The sequence below is a fragment of the Urocitellus parryii genome, chromosome 15, assembly GCF_045843805.1.
Source record: "Urocitellus parryii isolate mUroPar1 chromosome 15, mUroPar1.hap1, whole genome shotgun sequence".
Lineage (NCBI taxonomy): Eukaryota > Metazoa > Chordata > Mammalia > Rodentia > Sciuridae > Urocitellus > Urocitellus parryii.
Window position 1 is genome coordinate 42,272,215 of NC_135545.1, and position 15,023 is coordinate 42,287,237.

Below are 15,023 nucleotides of genomic sequence, written 5' to 3' on the forward strand. Positions count from 1 at the left end.
GGGCTTGGGGCCATCAAAAGAGGCCAGCAGGGCAAAGGCTTCAAGGAGGCCAAGTTAGAAGACAGAGATGGGTCTATGGGATTTGGTGACTAGAAGGTCATTTAGTGGTGACATCTGGTGAGGTCAGGATGGGGAGCAAAGTGGAGAAAGTGATTGTTGACAACTTTAGAGAAATGTGGTTGAGAAAAGAAGGAGACCATGTGAGAACAATGCCTGAGGAAAGGACTCTAGGATTGAGGTTACCAACAGGAGAGGCCAGAGCCAGAGTTGCTGCTGGGTACAGCCAGTTGTTTATTGTTCTTGTCTTCAGCAAGACACCCTGACCCATTTGTCCAGCACAGGGCCCGAATCCATTAGGAAGTCAATAAAAATTTGTTGTCAGGTGTGGTGGTACAGGCCTGTAATCCCAGAGGCTCAGGAGGCTGAGGCAGGAGAATGGTAAGTTCAAAGCCAGTCTGGGAAATTTAGTGAGATTGTCTCAAAAAATAAAAAGGGTTAGGGATATAGCTCGGTGGTAAAGGACCCTTGGGATTGACCCTCAGTACTGGAAAAACTAACTAAATAAATAAATTTGCTGTCCTTCAGGAGGGGGCATGATGGGATCTAGAGCACGTGCAAGGACTGGCCATTGGCAGGAAGAGGAGCCCCTTTGTCATTATGTCAGATGTGAGCAGAATGCAGGGCTCCTTGGGATTCTGTTGCCTCTGAGCTGGACCACAGAGGAAGGACGAGGTGATAAATGAGTGCCTGGCTCCAAGAACCCAGGATAGAGAATATAGTATGAACGCTCTTGGAGACTGCCACTTGGCACCCCCAACTAGGGATTCTGTTCCTTCATCCTCAAATCCAGGGCTCATTGCCTTTATCCCTTCACAGCTGTACCCTCCCAATAGGCCAGCAGATGGTGCCAGTGAGCTGCTGGACTCTGCCAGAGTAGACCAGAGCCAGCCAGTCTGTCCTGGACCCTGAGTCCTCCAAATCCTGGGGCATGCTAAGGGTTAAGCAGTTTCTGACAGGTTGGGAGTTAGGACAAAAGACTAAGGAAGATGTGAGCTGAGGATTTGGGGTGGGGTGGCTCCAGGGGCTCGTTCCTTCTGGTTGCCCTTCATTCCTCTTTCCTCCTAGGCCTCACCTTATCTGTGAGGGTTCCTGCCCTCTGCCCCCCTTCCATTCTCTTCCAGGGAGGCCCCAACCAGCCCAGACTCCTGGTTCTGGCAGAGGCTGGTTGTCTGCCCCTAGGCAGGCACGACCTGGCACCAGCCTCAGACAGGGCTGGGCCAGCCCCTCCCAGTTATGACTGCCTGAACCACCCTCTACTTCTAGAACACCTCCACCTGATGAGGGGAAGGGGTCAGTGGCCAAGGAGGCCACAGAAGGTTGAAGCACAGATCTTGGGAAGAAGGAAGAATGGCCTCCTGGTCTAAGAAGGAAATGAATTAGGAAGGTGTATAATAATGTGGCAGATAATCTAGTCTGCAACTGAGATCTCACAAGGCTATTGGTTCCACCTGAGGTGGCACAGTGTCCTAGAAGCTGAACCGAAAATACCCCCTTCCTATCTTAGCGATCCTATACTCCATATCCAAAGGCTAAGCCAGTCTCTCCCCACCGTGGATTTTCTGATGAATCAAAGTCCTTCATGATTCCTTCAAGGGACAGGGTAGGACCCTGCTTCTCAGTCTCACCTTCACCTTTCTCATCTGCCTCCATCCCCCAATCCTTCCATTTTTGTTCTGGCAAGCACTGGCACTATCTATGTGGCCTTGACCTTGAAAACTCCCCAAGATACCCCTTCTATCTCCTTCTCTGATTCCCAAGTGGAAGGCCTTAATGGTCTGAGGCTAAAGAAACTATAGTCAGATTATCAGTGGGGTGGCTAGAACTGGGAGGGGTGGGAGGTTCTTACCAATGCACATTCTACAGCTCAGAGCAGGAAGCCAGGCCAAGATGAGTATATACCTCTGAGCCTGGGCTATGCATACAGGGCAATAAGAGTCAGTGGATTTGGATAAAGTATATTTCTCTGAGTTTCCAGAAGCAGGATGACCCAGACTTGAGAAGAGGAAGTTACCAGAAACACACATCTCTCTCTCTCTTAATCTCTCTCTCTCTCTCTCTCATACACACACACACACACACACACACAGAGAGAGAGAGAGAGAGAGAGAGAGAGAGAGAGAGGAAGGATCATGGCTTAGGGAACCATACAACCACATGGTACAGAGAAGCCATGGAGCCCCATGGACATAAGTACATACAAACACAGGCACACAAGGTAAATGTACCCAAGGTCAGGCGTACACACCCTCCCCAGGAAATTCCTGCCTCCTAGGGCAGGTCTAGTCTGTCATCCATACTTCCAGAAGGAGGGAAAGGTAGAGTAAGAGGAGTGGCTCTGGCCAGAGATGGGTCCTCCACTCAGAGCTTCTTCCCTTGGCCTGGCCCCCAGCCAATCCCTGTGATCTCCCTGGCCCACTAGGAGCCAAGTCTGGGTGCAGAGAAGGCTTTGGAGGGGGCATTTTCATAGAACCCTGGCACAGAGCCTAGGCGCAGGAGAGAGAGACAATGAGCAACAGGGTTAGGAGCTGTGATAAGGAGTCTATAATCTTCTCCCAGGACCTAAAGAGAACAGCAGGAGGCACTGGGCAAGGCCTGGAGGCTCACAGGGAGACAAGGACCCCCTCTGCGGTGGCTTGCACTTTCTCTCCTCAGCAAAAGGCCTGGCACCCAGGTACTGGCACCAACTCCCAGTCCCTGGCAGAGCTTTGGCATGAAGCTAGGCACAGGGTGCCAGACACAGGGGTGGGCAGGGTGGCACCAGGCCACACACAAACGAGGACCTTCATACACACAGGCATGGATATGCACCCACACACCACTTATTTTATCCCCTGGGGATTCAAGGGAGAAGGGCGGGGACCACCCTGTCCTAGAGGCTGCACTCACTGACTCTGGGGGTGTTCCCATTGACTTGGCTCTTGCAGGGGGAGGGAGGAGAGGAGCACAGGTAAGACCTGGAAGCTTCCTCTGGTCCTCCACCCACCCCCACCCCCCAAACACATGTACTTGAGTGGCATGAGGTGGCTTTTGTGCATCCCCAGAGTTGGTCCTGGAGGGAAGAAGGAAGGAGGGAAGGTCACCTCTTTTCCCTCAGCCCCTGCCCCAGGAGGATTTTGTGACCGCAAGCTACTCATGTGTGAGTGTGCGTTAGGGCATGCATGCCTGGGACCTTCGGCCGCACACGGTGTGGTGATGCGGGTGTGGCAGGCGGTGGCCAGGCGAGGGCGGACTGGTTCGCCGCTGAATTCCGCCAGACTTCGGCGGTACTATCAATGTGGAGAGCCTGAATGGAAGTTGTGTTTGTCCTCAGGTGTCCCGAGCAAGTGTGAGCAGGATGTGCTCACCTGGGCGCGGCGGCTCATGGCCCTGGGTGCGTTCGTGGGGTCTCAGGGGTGAGAGGATGCAGAGCACAGGAGCTGGGCCCCGGAGCCCTTTACTCAGCTCAGCCCGCGGCAAAAGTCTCCTCCTCGCGCAGCAACTTGGGACTTTGTTCTGGCTTCTTCGAAAGCGGATGGGGCGGAAAGGGAGGGAAGGGTGGGCGGGGGTGGGGGGGATGGGGGAACACCTGCCCAGCGGGGGGTGCAGGGCGTGAAGTGAAGAAAAGCCCCACCCCCGCCCCGCCTCCGCCCCGCCCTTGCCCCGCCCCCGGGGTTCTTTATAAGCTGGGTCCGAGGGCCAGCCGAGAAAGTATCCCTCCCGCCCCAATCTGTGTACCCCTGCACCCTGCGTCCCGGCCCCGAGTCCCTCTCCTCGCTCCCAAGTCCAGCCCTCGCCCCGCCCCGGCCCAGCCGCCATGGAGCGCTGGCCTTGGCCGTCGGGCGGCGCCTGGCTGCTCGTGGCGGCCCGCGCGCTGCTGCAGCTACTGCGCGCAGACCTGCGTCTGGGCCGCCCGCTACTGGCGGCGCTGGCGCTGCTGGCCGCGCTCGACTGGCTGTGCCAGCGCCTGCTGCCCCCGCCGGCTGCACTCGCCGTGTTGGCTGCCGCCGGCTGGATCGCGTTGTCCCGCCTGGCGCGCCCGCTGCGCCTGCCGGTGGCCACTCGCGCGGTGCTCATCACCGGTGAGTGCGCGGAGTGCGGGGAATCCAGGCTAGAGGGCGGGACCGCACACCTAGAGGGTTCCCCATGGGCATGGCCAAGGCGGGCTCCCCAGCCCAGGAGAGAGAGTTCCCCTTCCCTTGAGTGTTAGGGATCAAGCCAAGTAGGAAGCGCTGAGCACCTCCCCGAATCTGGGAAACTACCTGCCGCTCCAGGGAGTGTTGGAAAGAAAGTGAGCTAGGGAGTAGGCAGGTGCTCAAAGGAAACCGTGACTGAGAAAAGGGGAACCTTCTGGAGTTTGGGGAGTTTATGCTGTGTGCCCCTGTGAAAGAACAGTCGTGTAGCAGGGAATAGAGCTCTGAGGGACTTCAGAAGACACAAGTTGGAGGAGAGTCAGTCATCCATTGAACTCTGCCTGGTATCTCCGTGTGGGACGTCGTCGTGTGGGACGTTGTCGCATGTTCTGTTCCCTGGAGGCAGAGGAAGGAGCTTAGAAGGGAACTGCACTGACTGGAATCCTTGAAGTTCAGAAAATCTTGAGGTCACCATGAGGAAAAACTGGGCATTCAGCTGCCTCTTAGGTCTAACCACCTACCGGCAACCTTCTGAGATAGCAAGAGTCTGCACCCCGCATCTCTGCCTGGTCCTCAATGCTCAAAGAGGTCCTGGAGAACAAGGCTCAGGTGCCTCTGGCAGCCTGACTGAATTTTCTTGGTCTGGAGTGGGGAATAAATCCATCACTTGAGCAAGGGAAGGAAAAGGAGGTGCTCAACCACAAGTGGAGATGGGGAGAAAGGCCTGGGGGCACTGGCCCATTGTATGGGGACAGGAACAACCTACTTTCTCCCTCAACCAACAAGGCTGTGGACAGGTACTCTGGGCTCTTGCATTGGGCCTGTCCTGAGGACACCTAGCAAACTGGCTTCTCAGAGACCCATTAGGGGTCCTGCATGATAAATGGGACTGGGAGAACTCTGGAGGAAATCCTTGAGCTGGGTCTCAGAGGATGCAGGGAGAATCGTGAAATATGAAAGGTGTCTTGGGTCAGAGAAAGGGTGTGGGACAAAGGTTTAAGGCAAGAATAAGTATGACCTGGGTAGGGGACAGTCAATAACCGGTCTGGCTACAGGGATGTTATGTGACGTAAGATTTCCTTGGAAGAGGCCTTGGATAGCAGGTAAGAAGCTAGACTATGCTGAGGTGGGGAGCGATGGAAACTGGTTGGAGGGCTTTGGGCTTTAGCAGTGGTAGAAATGGAGTAGAGCTCAGGCCAAATGGTAGAGACCCAATTCGGGGTGTAGTGTGAAGATTCAGGAGACCCAAGTTTCAGGGGTTTGAGGAAAGAAAGCCATCAGATCCTCCTAGCATGAAGCAGGAACTAAGTTATAGGCTCTGCCCTCAGGGACAGGGCAGATCTCCTCCTGCCTTCTAGTTTGTGAGCTGCCTCAACAGGACCCAGGCCATCTGCAGGTATTAGAGGCCCTACTGGGCAGTCTTTCCTGAGATTGACCTCAGGTTTTTATGATGCTGCTGTGGATTCTCCTAGCCTTAAGGCTGAGAGAGGTGAGAGAAGGACTGCCCCCTGAGACCTGGATTCCCTCCATCCCTGGTTGCAAAGCTTCCATCTCCTGTAGCACTGATTTCCTGCCTTCCCAATGCCTTCACATCTGGCATTTCCTCATTCAAGATCAGGCTACAAGACACTTAAGTGACCAGGTCCTGCCCTACCTAAGAGCACTGTGTCTTATGCCTGCCAGTGCTGCCACCCACCCCTCACTGCTTGCCAAAAACTACTTCATTAGTTCTGCTATGGGTTTGGGTTTGGGCTGGGTGCCTATATGCAAACTCATGTGCTAATGGGTGACAGGGGTAAGCCTGTGTGTGAACATCCAGGCAGATTGGAGGTACTAAGAGTTACCCAGTGTAATGTATGCTGGTAAGAAGGTGTGTAAAATGTAGGTGACTATGTTGGGACTCCATCGCTGAGGTTCTGGGAGGCTTTAGTTTTCCTGTGGAGGGCCTATCTGCTTTGGGAGGGAGCTGAGGAAAATGTATGCAGGCATGATCCCCCCCAAAAAAACTCTTTTCCCCTCCCCCTTTCCTCTCTCCTCCCCCAGCTAGACTTGCCTTTGAAGGACTCCCCAGCATGAGTTGGTGGGTGCCCAACTGCACAAAGCCCAACTTGCAGCCCCCAACCCAGCTTTGTTCTCTGCCTCAGCAGAGGGGGTAGGGATGAAATGAGGGGTACTGAGTGTTCAGAGCAAGCAGAACTGCTTTGCAGCTTTTCTGCTCAGCAGGACAACAAGGGGGGATGTCAGAGGGCCTTCTCCTTCCTTGGCCCTCCCCCTCCCCTTACTGGCTACCCACAGAGCCAGAATCAGAATCAAGAAGCAGGGGGTTATCGGGTACCCACAGACCCCCTCACTGGCCCTACCTGGAGGCTCTTCTCTTTGTATACCAACCAGAATAAATTAAGCCTCCAACAGTGGTAACTGATGTCCAGTCATATTCTGTGGGATTAGGAAGGGATTCAAATGCAAGTCTGTTCTCAATCTACCTTGGTTCCCTTTCTGGGGGCAAATAGTCTGGGGTTCAGAAAATATAAACTCAGAAAATATTTTCTGGGGTTCAGAAAATCATGACCCAACTGTTGTCATGATTGGAATTGCAAGGGTTGCGGGAGGGTGCCGAGGATGAGGTGAGGATATGTTTCCAGCTTACCTAGAGCCTCAAACAATAGTTGAAACTGGGATTGGAGAGAGTCTCAGGTTGGACAGAGCCTGATGGATGATACCAGAGAGCTTTGGCTTCATCTTGAGGACTCTGGGGAGCCTTGTGAAAGTTTTCAGCCACAGAGTGATTATCATTTTTGGAAAAATCCCTCTGGCTACTTAAGGAAAGGATGAATTCAGTGAGCTAGAAGGGACTAAATGATTGAGGATGCTGCTTCAATTTCCAGTTAAAGGAAGGAAAGGCAAGGTTCTCAGAGTAGGGAGTCAGGTAGGAAGGGAAGCTGTACAGTAACTGCATGCGAGCTATGGCTTAACATCAAGCAAGCAGGAGGACATCAGGGATGGTGCAGGGTCTCAGGCAACCTGGGATAGAATCCTGACCTTATTCTGTGCTGGCTACGTAATTTCAGGAAGCAAATTAGCATTACTAAGACTCAGTTTCTTCTGTAAAGTCGGGGACAAAAGCCACATTTGGTGGGGTAGCTATCAGGAGATAGGAAAATGGTAGCTGTCACAGAAGGACAAAGCCTACCAGAAGTGGATATAGGGAAGGAGAGCAGGCTGTTAGCTAATACTGAGTTGAGTGTCTAAGAGCCTGGGTCCCACCCAGACCCCAGTGATCTTCGGGTTTTCTTGGGGCTGGACTGGGTCACCAAGAGAGTTCACTAGCTGCCCTGCCCTGGCCAGGCTGCGACTCTGGTTTTGGCAAGGAGACGGCCAAGAAACTGGACGCCATGGGCTTCACGGTGCTGGCCACCGTGTTGGAGTTGAATAGCCCCGGCGCCCTAGAGCTACGTGCCTGCTGTTCCCCTCGCCTAAGGCTGCTGCAGATGGACCTGACTAAACCAGCAGACATTAGACGTGCGCTGGAGTTCACCAGGGCTCACACCACCAGCACTGGTCAGTTGGCATTGCTCCACAGGGTAGGGCGTGCCTGGGCGGGTGTGAAAGGGACAGGGATTTAAAATTTGCTACTGGACTGACCTGAGGCTTCTCTCCCTGCCTTCATGACTGCAGGCCTGTGGGGCCTGGTCAACAATGCAGGCCTCAACGACATAGTAGCTGACGTGGAGCTATCTCCAGTGGCCACATTTCGCACCTGCATGGAGGTGAATTTCTTTGGTGCATTGGAGCTGACCAAGGGCCTCCTGCCGCTCCTACGCCACTCAAAGGGTCGCATTGTAACAGTGGGTAGCCCAGCAGGTGAGAGCCCTCCCACTCTGGAGGGCAGATAGGGATTTGGGGAAACCCTGGCAAAGGCTGAGCTGCCTCACTGTGCCCCTTTTATCCCTAGGAGACATGCCATATCCATGCTTGGCAGCCTATGGGACCTCCAAGGCAGCCATGGCACTGCTCATGGACTCATTCAGCTGTGAACTGCTTCCCTGGGGGATCAAAGTCAGTGTCATCCAGCCTGGCTGCTTCAAGACAGGTGAGGATCGGGGCTATGGATGGGGCACGCATGGGGTCTGGTACAGGGAAACAGGTGGGCATAGTCTTATAGGAGCAGGGACAGAGCTGAGGAATGGACTTGGCTTTGGCTGGAGGAAACGTGGTTAAGTAGACTGTTAGCCTTTGGTTTCCTAGCCAACCTCCCTCTGACCTTGCTACCTGCTCCCCAGAGTCAGTGAGAAATGTGAGCCGATGGGAACAGCGCAAGCAATTACTACTGGCCAACCTGCCCCAAGAGCTGCTGCAAGCCTACGGTGAAGACTACATCGAACACTCGCATGGGCAGTTTCTGCATTCGTTGAGCCTGGCCCTACCTGACCTCAGCCCGGTTGTCGATGCCATCACTGACGCGCTGCTGGCAGCTCGGCCACGCCGCCGCTATTACCCAGGCCGCGGCGTGGGGCTCATGTACTTCATCCACTACTACCTGCCAGAGGGCCTGAGGCGCCGCTTCCTGCAGAACTTCTTCATTAATCCCTGTCTTCCCCGAGCACTGCGGCCTGGCCAGGACACACCCCAGGCCCTAAAACCCAACCCAAACCCTTCCCCAGTGGCAGCTCGGTGAGCTCTGTGTACATAAGGCCTAGCTGCTCCAGCATAGGAGGCTCTGTGAGCCCTTGGCTCTTCCCTGGCTATTATGACCCCCCAAAACCTATCCTAGAGCCTAGCCTAAACCACTGCAGCCCTACCCACTGCAGATGCCCAGTCCAGGCCCAGAAGGCTGAGGTTTTCCAGTGAGCTTCTGGGCCTCTCTACTGCTTCATGAGCCTACAAAGACACCTCTTGGGCACAGTGTTCCACCCTTCAGCTTGGAGAACCCAGTTGAATGGGGAGTTTAGTGCACAATTTAGCTGTAGCCTTTGACAGGACCCTGCAAATAGTACCTCTGCAAACTAAGGAGTGACTGGGTGATTAGGGACTCTTCCAGGATTGTTTCTCAGCACCCATGCCTCAGTGCTGCAAATCCATGGTTAAATTCCAAGTGTCTCTTGACCAACTCAAGAATTGGAAGCCCAGCCTCCCTCCCCAAGCCATAAGGAACTGCATACCCAACTTGCCCAATTGCTACTTTTTAAATAAAGACAAAATTTTATTTCTCCTAGAATGGGGGAGATGTACTGTTTGGAGGAGGTGACTGGTTGCCTGGATAATAGGGTGTGGCTGTCTAGCAGACTGGGAACAGCCTGGGGAGCTCTTGGGGCTCAGCATGGGGGCCAGGGCTCTGGGCACAGGCCTGACTGGGCTCCCCTGGCACATTCTGTGGTTCACACCCTACCTCCTCTGTTGACCTCAGGCAAATAATTTATCCCTAGGTCTGGATTTCCTCATAGTGAACTGAGGAGAATAATCATGATGGCAGGGAGTTATAGGGCTCAGTAAAGCAATTAGGGAGGCATGTGGGTCCAACAGGGCCAAGACCCAGCTCTCCAGGCCCATCTCTGAATTTGAACTTCCGGCAGAAGGGGCTATCCTCCAGGGACTTCCCTGATCCTGAGGAATCTGGGCTGCTGACTGTAGTGGTGGGCTCAGCAAGGGTGTGGTTTTGAGGGAAGTTGGGGGTCTTGGAGAGATATCAGGGTCCAAAGGAGGCAGCAGACAATGGACTTAAAGAGGGCAGTTTTATTGTCTCAGAGGGGCAGAGCTACTTCCTCCATGCCCCAGGGACACATACATACACACACATATACACACTCTATCCTTTCCATGACTATGGGAGTGACCCTCAGAGGAGACAGCAGGCTCACACTGCTCCCACAGGTTCTCAGGTTAGGAAGGGGCATGAAAGTGACTACATGCTTCTCAGACATGTCAGTAGCTGTAAACATAGGGTTGAGAGGACCTCATTGCTCTGGAGGGGGTCTTGGTCCATTCTTGGTTAGGAGGGAGGTGCCCAGCCCCTTTTCAGGCCTGAAAGCAGTCCCAGAGGGAGTCAATAAAGCTGGGTAGCCCCTAGGACAATGTGCTACCTGCCCCCAGGGCAGGCAGGTGAGCCATGGGCTTTGTCACAGCACACACAGATATACACATTTGCACTTAGGAGCTTTGGGTCAGGATGCTAGAAGATAGGGATGTAATTGTCGATCTTGGCGCGGTGGCGCTGGGCAATACACTCAGCAATCCACACAATGTTGCGACACTCCTGCTCCTTGAGCTTCACAAAAGCATAGAAGACACCAAAGTGGAACTGGTTCAAGAAGGCCAACTTGTTCAGCTTCACCTGAGGACAAAGGCAGGTGTGGTGTACATGGCCATGGCCAGACTCAGGCTTAAGCCACCAACCCCTCCCTATGCCAGGCAGGACCTGAAAGAGCCCCATGCTTACCTCATGCTCGAAGAATCGGTCCTCTAGGGTCTTGTCTCCAGGGTTGCTGCCTGCACCCTCGAAAAGCAGTTTGTATTCCTGGCCAAAGAGTTGGGGGAAGCACAAGCATGAGAGTGCTGCTGGGTACTGGAGGGATATGTGGTCTACCCACCATCCTCCCAGCCAGGGTACTCACTGGGTAGTAATCGGCCACGTTCTTGACCTGCTCATAGTCATCAGCCCTAGCCAGCTGAGCCAAGCCCTCAGGGTAGAGGCGCCCGCAGTGCGGGAAGAGCTTGGCACGGTCCTCCTTGGATAGCTCTGTGCCAAAAGAATTGATGGTGATGATGAAGGCGCGGCGGTCTGCTTCAAACTTCAGGGCAAGTGCAAAAACACAAAAAGAAAGGGAGGAAGAGGAAGATGTAGTCAGTCAGTTGGCAGAACTTCCCCCAGGGCTAGTGGGGACCAGCAGGCAGGAGGGTGGGCAGGCACTCACCTCCAGAATGGGGCACATGGCATCAGCTGTGGTCCCACCCAGTAAGGTGCAGAACTTGTAAAAGGACTCCAAGTAGGCCTGTGTAGAGCATGGAGCTTCCTCAATGCAAGCAGGGAGACTCTGGATGCTTGTTAGGCCCCTACTCACAGCTCCCTCCTCCCCTCCTCAGCCCCTTTCATGATAGGGATTGGTCAGGAAACTTTAGGGCAGAGCTCCTAAAATATCAAGCAATTCTAATAGTTAATCAGCAGGCAGGAGAAGCCCACTGCCTTCTACCCAGGAGTGACAGAACAGTTTCTGACCAACAGTCTGCTTCAGGGTGCATGTCTCCCACCCCCTCATCTCACAGAAAGCCAGGTTCAGAGGGACCTCCCTCTTCTTCCTGCACTTCTTTCTGCCTTCCTCTTCCCCAAATCTCCCAAACTTCCTCTTCCTGAGTCTCAGAAAGGTTTCCATGGGCTATGGAGCAAAGGTTACTCCTGAGAGTTCAAAGAGATGGCTTGAACTGAATCCCTGGGCCCTTGCTGCATCCTACCTTGCAGAACACCAGCCCCCACCCCACCAGCCCCTAAACATCACAAAGCAGGAACCAAATTGTCAATATAGTTCCTGCTGAAGGATGGTTATTGCCTATGTAGACGTCAGCCTCCCAGTGCAATGGCTGGGCATGTAGGCTGCTGGTGGGAACAAGCACTTCCTGCCCAGGCAAATTTGATCTGTTGGGCAAAAGGAAAGGACAGGTCATCCCAGGTCCCAAGTCCCTCCCAATACTAGCTTATAAAGGCTTCTTCTCCCACACCTCTCCACAGTCTTGCAGACCCCATGGGTAGCTCTCTTGCAGGGGTACTCTTCACTCACAGCCCTGGGGTCCCATCTTTATGGCGTGGTCACAGAGACTCTGACTTTACAGGGTAGATCCAATTCTGCTAAGTTACAGAAGGGACTTGGACCCCCAGGCTCCACTATTCCAAGAGAAAGGATCCAAGACCCAGAACTCCATAAGGACCCAGGCTTAATCTGGCTGGCAACACTGGACAGGCTGGGCTTGGGGAAGCGCCTGAGGGTGACCAGTAGGGAAGAAACAAACAAACAAAAAAAGGACTGGAACAGGTCAGGAATAAGAAGCCCAGAAGAAGAGTAGAATCCAGGTCAGAGAATTGCCAGGAGTCAGACAGCCTGGGAATAAAGACAGCTCCCAATCTCTACCATAGCCTGGTGTTGCTTTTCAGTCCCTTCACTAGTCAGTCCCCTGTGGCCTTCCCTGTGGCCAGTCTAGCTAGTTGTGCTGAAATCCTGAGGCCTACTCCAGTGGGGCCCACAGTTCCTATTTGTGGGGGAAGCCACCAGCCAGGTCTTGGGCTCCATGCCCAGCTGCCACCTATTTGCTTGGCCAAGCTGTATCGATCCCTGGAGAGGTTGAACCCAGGGTTGAGAAGGCTGGTAGGATAGGCCTAGACTCTCCTCAGAAGGGTAGGGTAGCTAAAGAAACTGGTAAGACCCAGGTACCAAGGTCACCTCTCCCCCACACCCTGTCTCCTGGAGTCTGCCAGCCCATGGCTGCTGTACCAGCTGCCTATAGTTCCCACCTGCCAGGCGGCTAAGGGTCCACCTAATCTCCCATCTGTGGTCATTGGGCTGGGACATTGCCTGACGAGCAGAAGGTCCTGGCACAGAGCCCAAAGTGTTAGGTTAGTGTTTATGAGCTGATGCTTGGGCAGCCCTTGCAGGTGACTCCAGCTAGAACCAGTCAGGCCCAGTGAGGGTGTGGGTGAGGCTGGGGGGACAGCCACACCCCTTATCCTGTCTCAGGGCAAAGAACCGGCAACAGGCCAGCTGGGTGGGCGGGCACACTAGGAATGTGTTCTCTCTCTCTCTTGGCTGCCTGGGCTGGCTGGCCTCCCTGTTCACAGGGTGGATGAGAGTCCTCACTTTAGCAAACAGGCTAAGCCAGGTGTGATACCTGGTACTGCCAGTGACTTACTGTGTGGCTTCAGACAACCACCTTACTTTGCTGAGCCTTCAGTTTTCTCATTTTATAAATGATGACAATAATGTCTACTGACTGCTAGAGTAGTCCTGAGGATGAAAGTTGAGGATGATCTTCCTATCTCTAATGTGCTCTCCACACTATAGCCAGAGAGGGCTCTCTGAGTACATTACTCTGCTGGAAATCTTTGCTAGCTGACCTTATGCATGGGATAAAGTTCAAACTTTTGGCCTAGCATTCAAGACCCTGGGTGACTTGACCCTGTGCCTGCCTCTTCCTCTAGCACCTCCCCACTGTCTATGTGTAACCTGCACTTCCCACCTGTCTGTGCTCTGTGCTTTCCTTCTGTGTTTACCATTTCCCTGCACCATCATGACCTCCAGGCAGACTAGGGCACTTGGACTCAGGCTGTGCCAAATGTTAACCAGTCAGTTCCAATCAGAGAAAGAGAAGACCCTTACCATGGAGACTAGACAGACACATGATCTCAGGGTTAGGTCAGCAAGTCCCCTGGCCAGGGTCATCCCCAGCTCCACTTCAAGGAATGCCCATTGCTGATCCATGTTCCTGACTATAGTCCATCAAGAGTCTTGGCACTACAGCTCAGTACCTCATCACAGCCAGAGCCCAGCCTGTCCCAAATATCCCTAATGGTCCCTAGCTCTTAATCTCTTTGGACCAGGGCAGTGCTGGCCCAGTCCATCCTCTATCCCCAGAATCAGCCATAGCCTAGTGGAAAGCAGAAGGTGGGATGAGGCATGACTCTAGTCTGGGAACCTGAAAGGCTCAAAAAGACCTGGCTGCTCCCCTCCCACTACCATAACCGAGCATACCACTGCCTTTGTTCAAGCACCTATCCTGGCTGGCAACAGCTGAGATGGGGTAGGTCTGAGGGCTACGGTCTGAGCAGTGGCCTGTGACCCTCCTAAATGCTGGGAGACCGGCAGTCCAGGAGCCAGCTCTAACAGGCCAAGTGGTAGAGTGCCAGCCACTCCTGCTGATCTTATCTGAGCCTGCCGGAGGCACCACAGGATGGAGAGCCTGTTCCATGCAGCTTTGCACCCATCACAGGAACAAGAGAGCAAGCTGATAAGAGTCTGGTGCAGCTGTGTCCTTCCCAAAACCTCACATAAATCACCATCCTACCATACCCACAGCCCCACCCACCAACAGGTTAATCCTTCACTGCTCATGTGCAGCAATACCTTGTAGAGTGTATTGCGGATAATCTCGATGTTCATCTCATCAAGATCCTGCTCTGAGATGCAGTCCTGGAAAAAAGCCGCTGGGGAGGAAAGACATGGATGTGAAGGGTGGGAAAGAGGCAAAAGCCCTGATGATGTTCAATAACTCTGCAGGGCCCAGAGGGCCCCACCATAAGGCCCATTGAGCTAAGTATTGGGGGGCACCCAACCCAGCCTGAGATACTTGCCTTGGAAGTGGCAGAAGCAATACTCTGGGCCATGCGCACTGACCTGAGCTTTTCCTGCCTCCTTGCTCCTAAAATTGATTTATAAAGGAGGCGGCCAGCCATAACATGATCTAATCGCTGCTGGGACAGACCCAAGTTCAGACCATGCCAAAGACAGGCTTGCATAAGAGGCCATGAGATTCTCCTTTCTCTTCTCCAGGGGCAGCTGTGGATTCAGGGCCTGACGCCCACTTCTCTGCATCCCCTAGGAGGACCTGGTGCCCACACTTGGAAATCCAGCCTTCTTCTCTTTAGGACAAGATATGAGTATAGCAGCTGGGTGGGCATGGACCAGTCACCCAGGGACCATTGCAGAACTGGAAGGAAAGGCCACAGCATGACAGAGTATCCTTACCCCTAGGAGGGCCTGCAAACTCATTGGTCTGTTCTTTCTTTAAATTTAAGATGGGGGCTGGGGATATAGCTCAGTTGGTAGAGTGCTTGCTTCGCATGCACAAGGCCCTGGGTTCAATCCCAGCACCACACAC

The 15,023-nt window shown here is 53.8% G+C and overlaps 2 protein-coding genes across 2 annotated transcripts in view; one reads left to right on the top strand and one right to left on the bottom strand.

Moving 5' to 3' along the window:
- The first annotated feature begins 3,853 nt into the window (after positions 1-3,853).
- On the top strand, positions 3,854-9,309 carry Hsd11b2 (hydroxysteroid 11-beta dehydrogenase 2). Its single transcript, XM_026413307.2, has 5 exons — positions 3,854-4,118; positions 7,515-7,727; positions 7,845-8,030; positions 8,122-8,259; positions 8,450-9,309. The coding sequence occupies exons 1-5, from the start codon at positions 3,854-3,856 to the stop codon at positions 8,842-8,844; spliced, it is 1,197 nt and encodes a 398-aa protein (XP_026269092.2). The 3' UTR covers positions 8,845-9,309.
- Positions 9,310-9,884: 575 nt separating this feature from the next.
- Atp6v0d1 (ATPase H+ transporting V0 subunit d1) overlaps positions 9,885-15,023 on the bottom strand; it is a 38,635-nt gene continuing 33,496 nt past the window's right edge. The window contains exons 4-8 of the mRNA XM_026413309.2: positions 14,270-14,349; positions 11,078-11,155; positions 10,778-10,954; positions 10,603-10,680; positions 9,885-10,497 (exon numbers count right to left, since the gene is read on the bottom strand). Coding sequence (XP_026269094.1) covers positions 10,336-10,497; positions 10,603-10,680; positions 10,778-10,954; positions 11,078-11,155; positions 14,270-14,349 — 575 coding nt within the window. The 3' untranslated portion in view covers positions 9,885-10,335. The remainder of the gene's footprint in view (positions 10,498-10,602; positions 10,681-10,777; positions 10,955-11,077; positions 11,156-14,269; positions 14,350-15,023) is intronic.

Bases quoted from the DNA above. Each gene is read 5' to 3' on its own strand.
- Hsd11b2 (XM_026413307.2), top strand. From the start codon at position 3,854: ATGGAGCGCTGGCCTTGGCCGTCGGGCGGCGCCTGGCTGCTCGTGGCG. The intron at 7,728-7,844 runs GTCAGTTGGCAT...TCATGACTGCAG, and splicing joins GGCTCACACCACCAGCACTG to GCCTGTGGGGCCTGGTCAAC. The intron at 8,031-8,121 runs GTGAGAGCCCTC...TTTTATCCCTAG, and splicing joins AACAGTGGGTAGCCCAGCAG to GAGACATGCCATATCCATGC.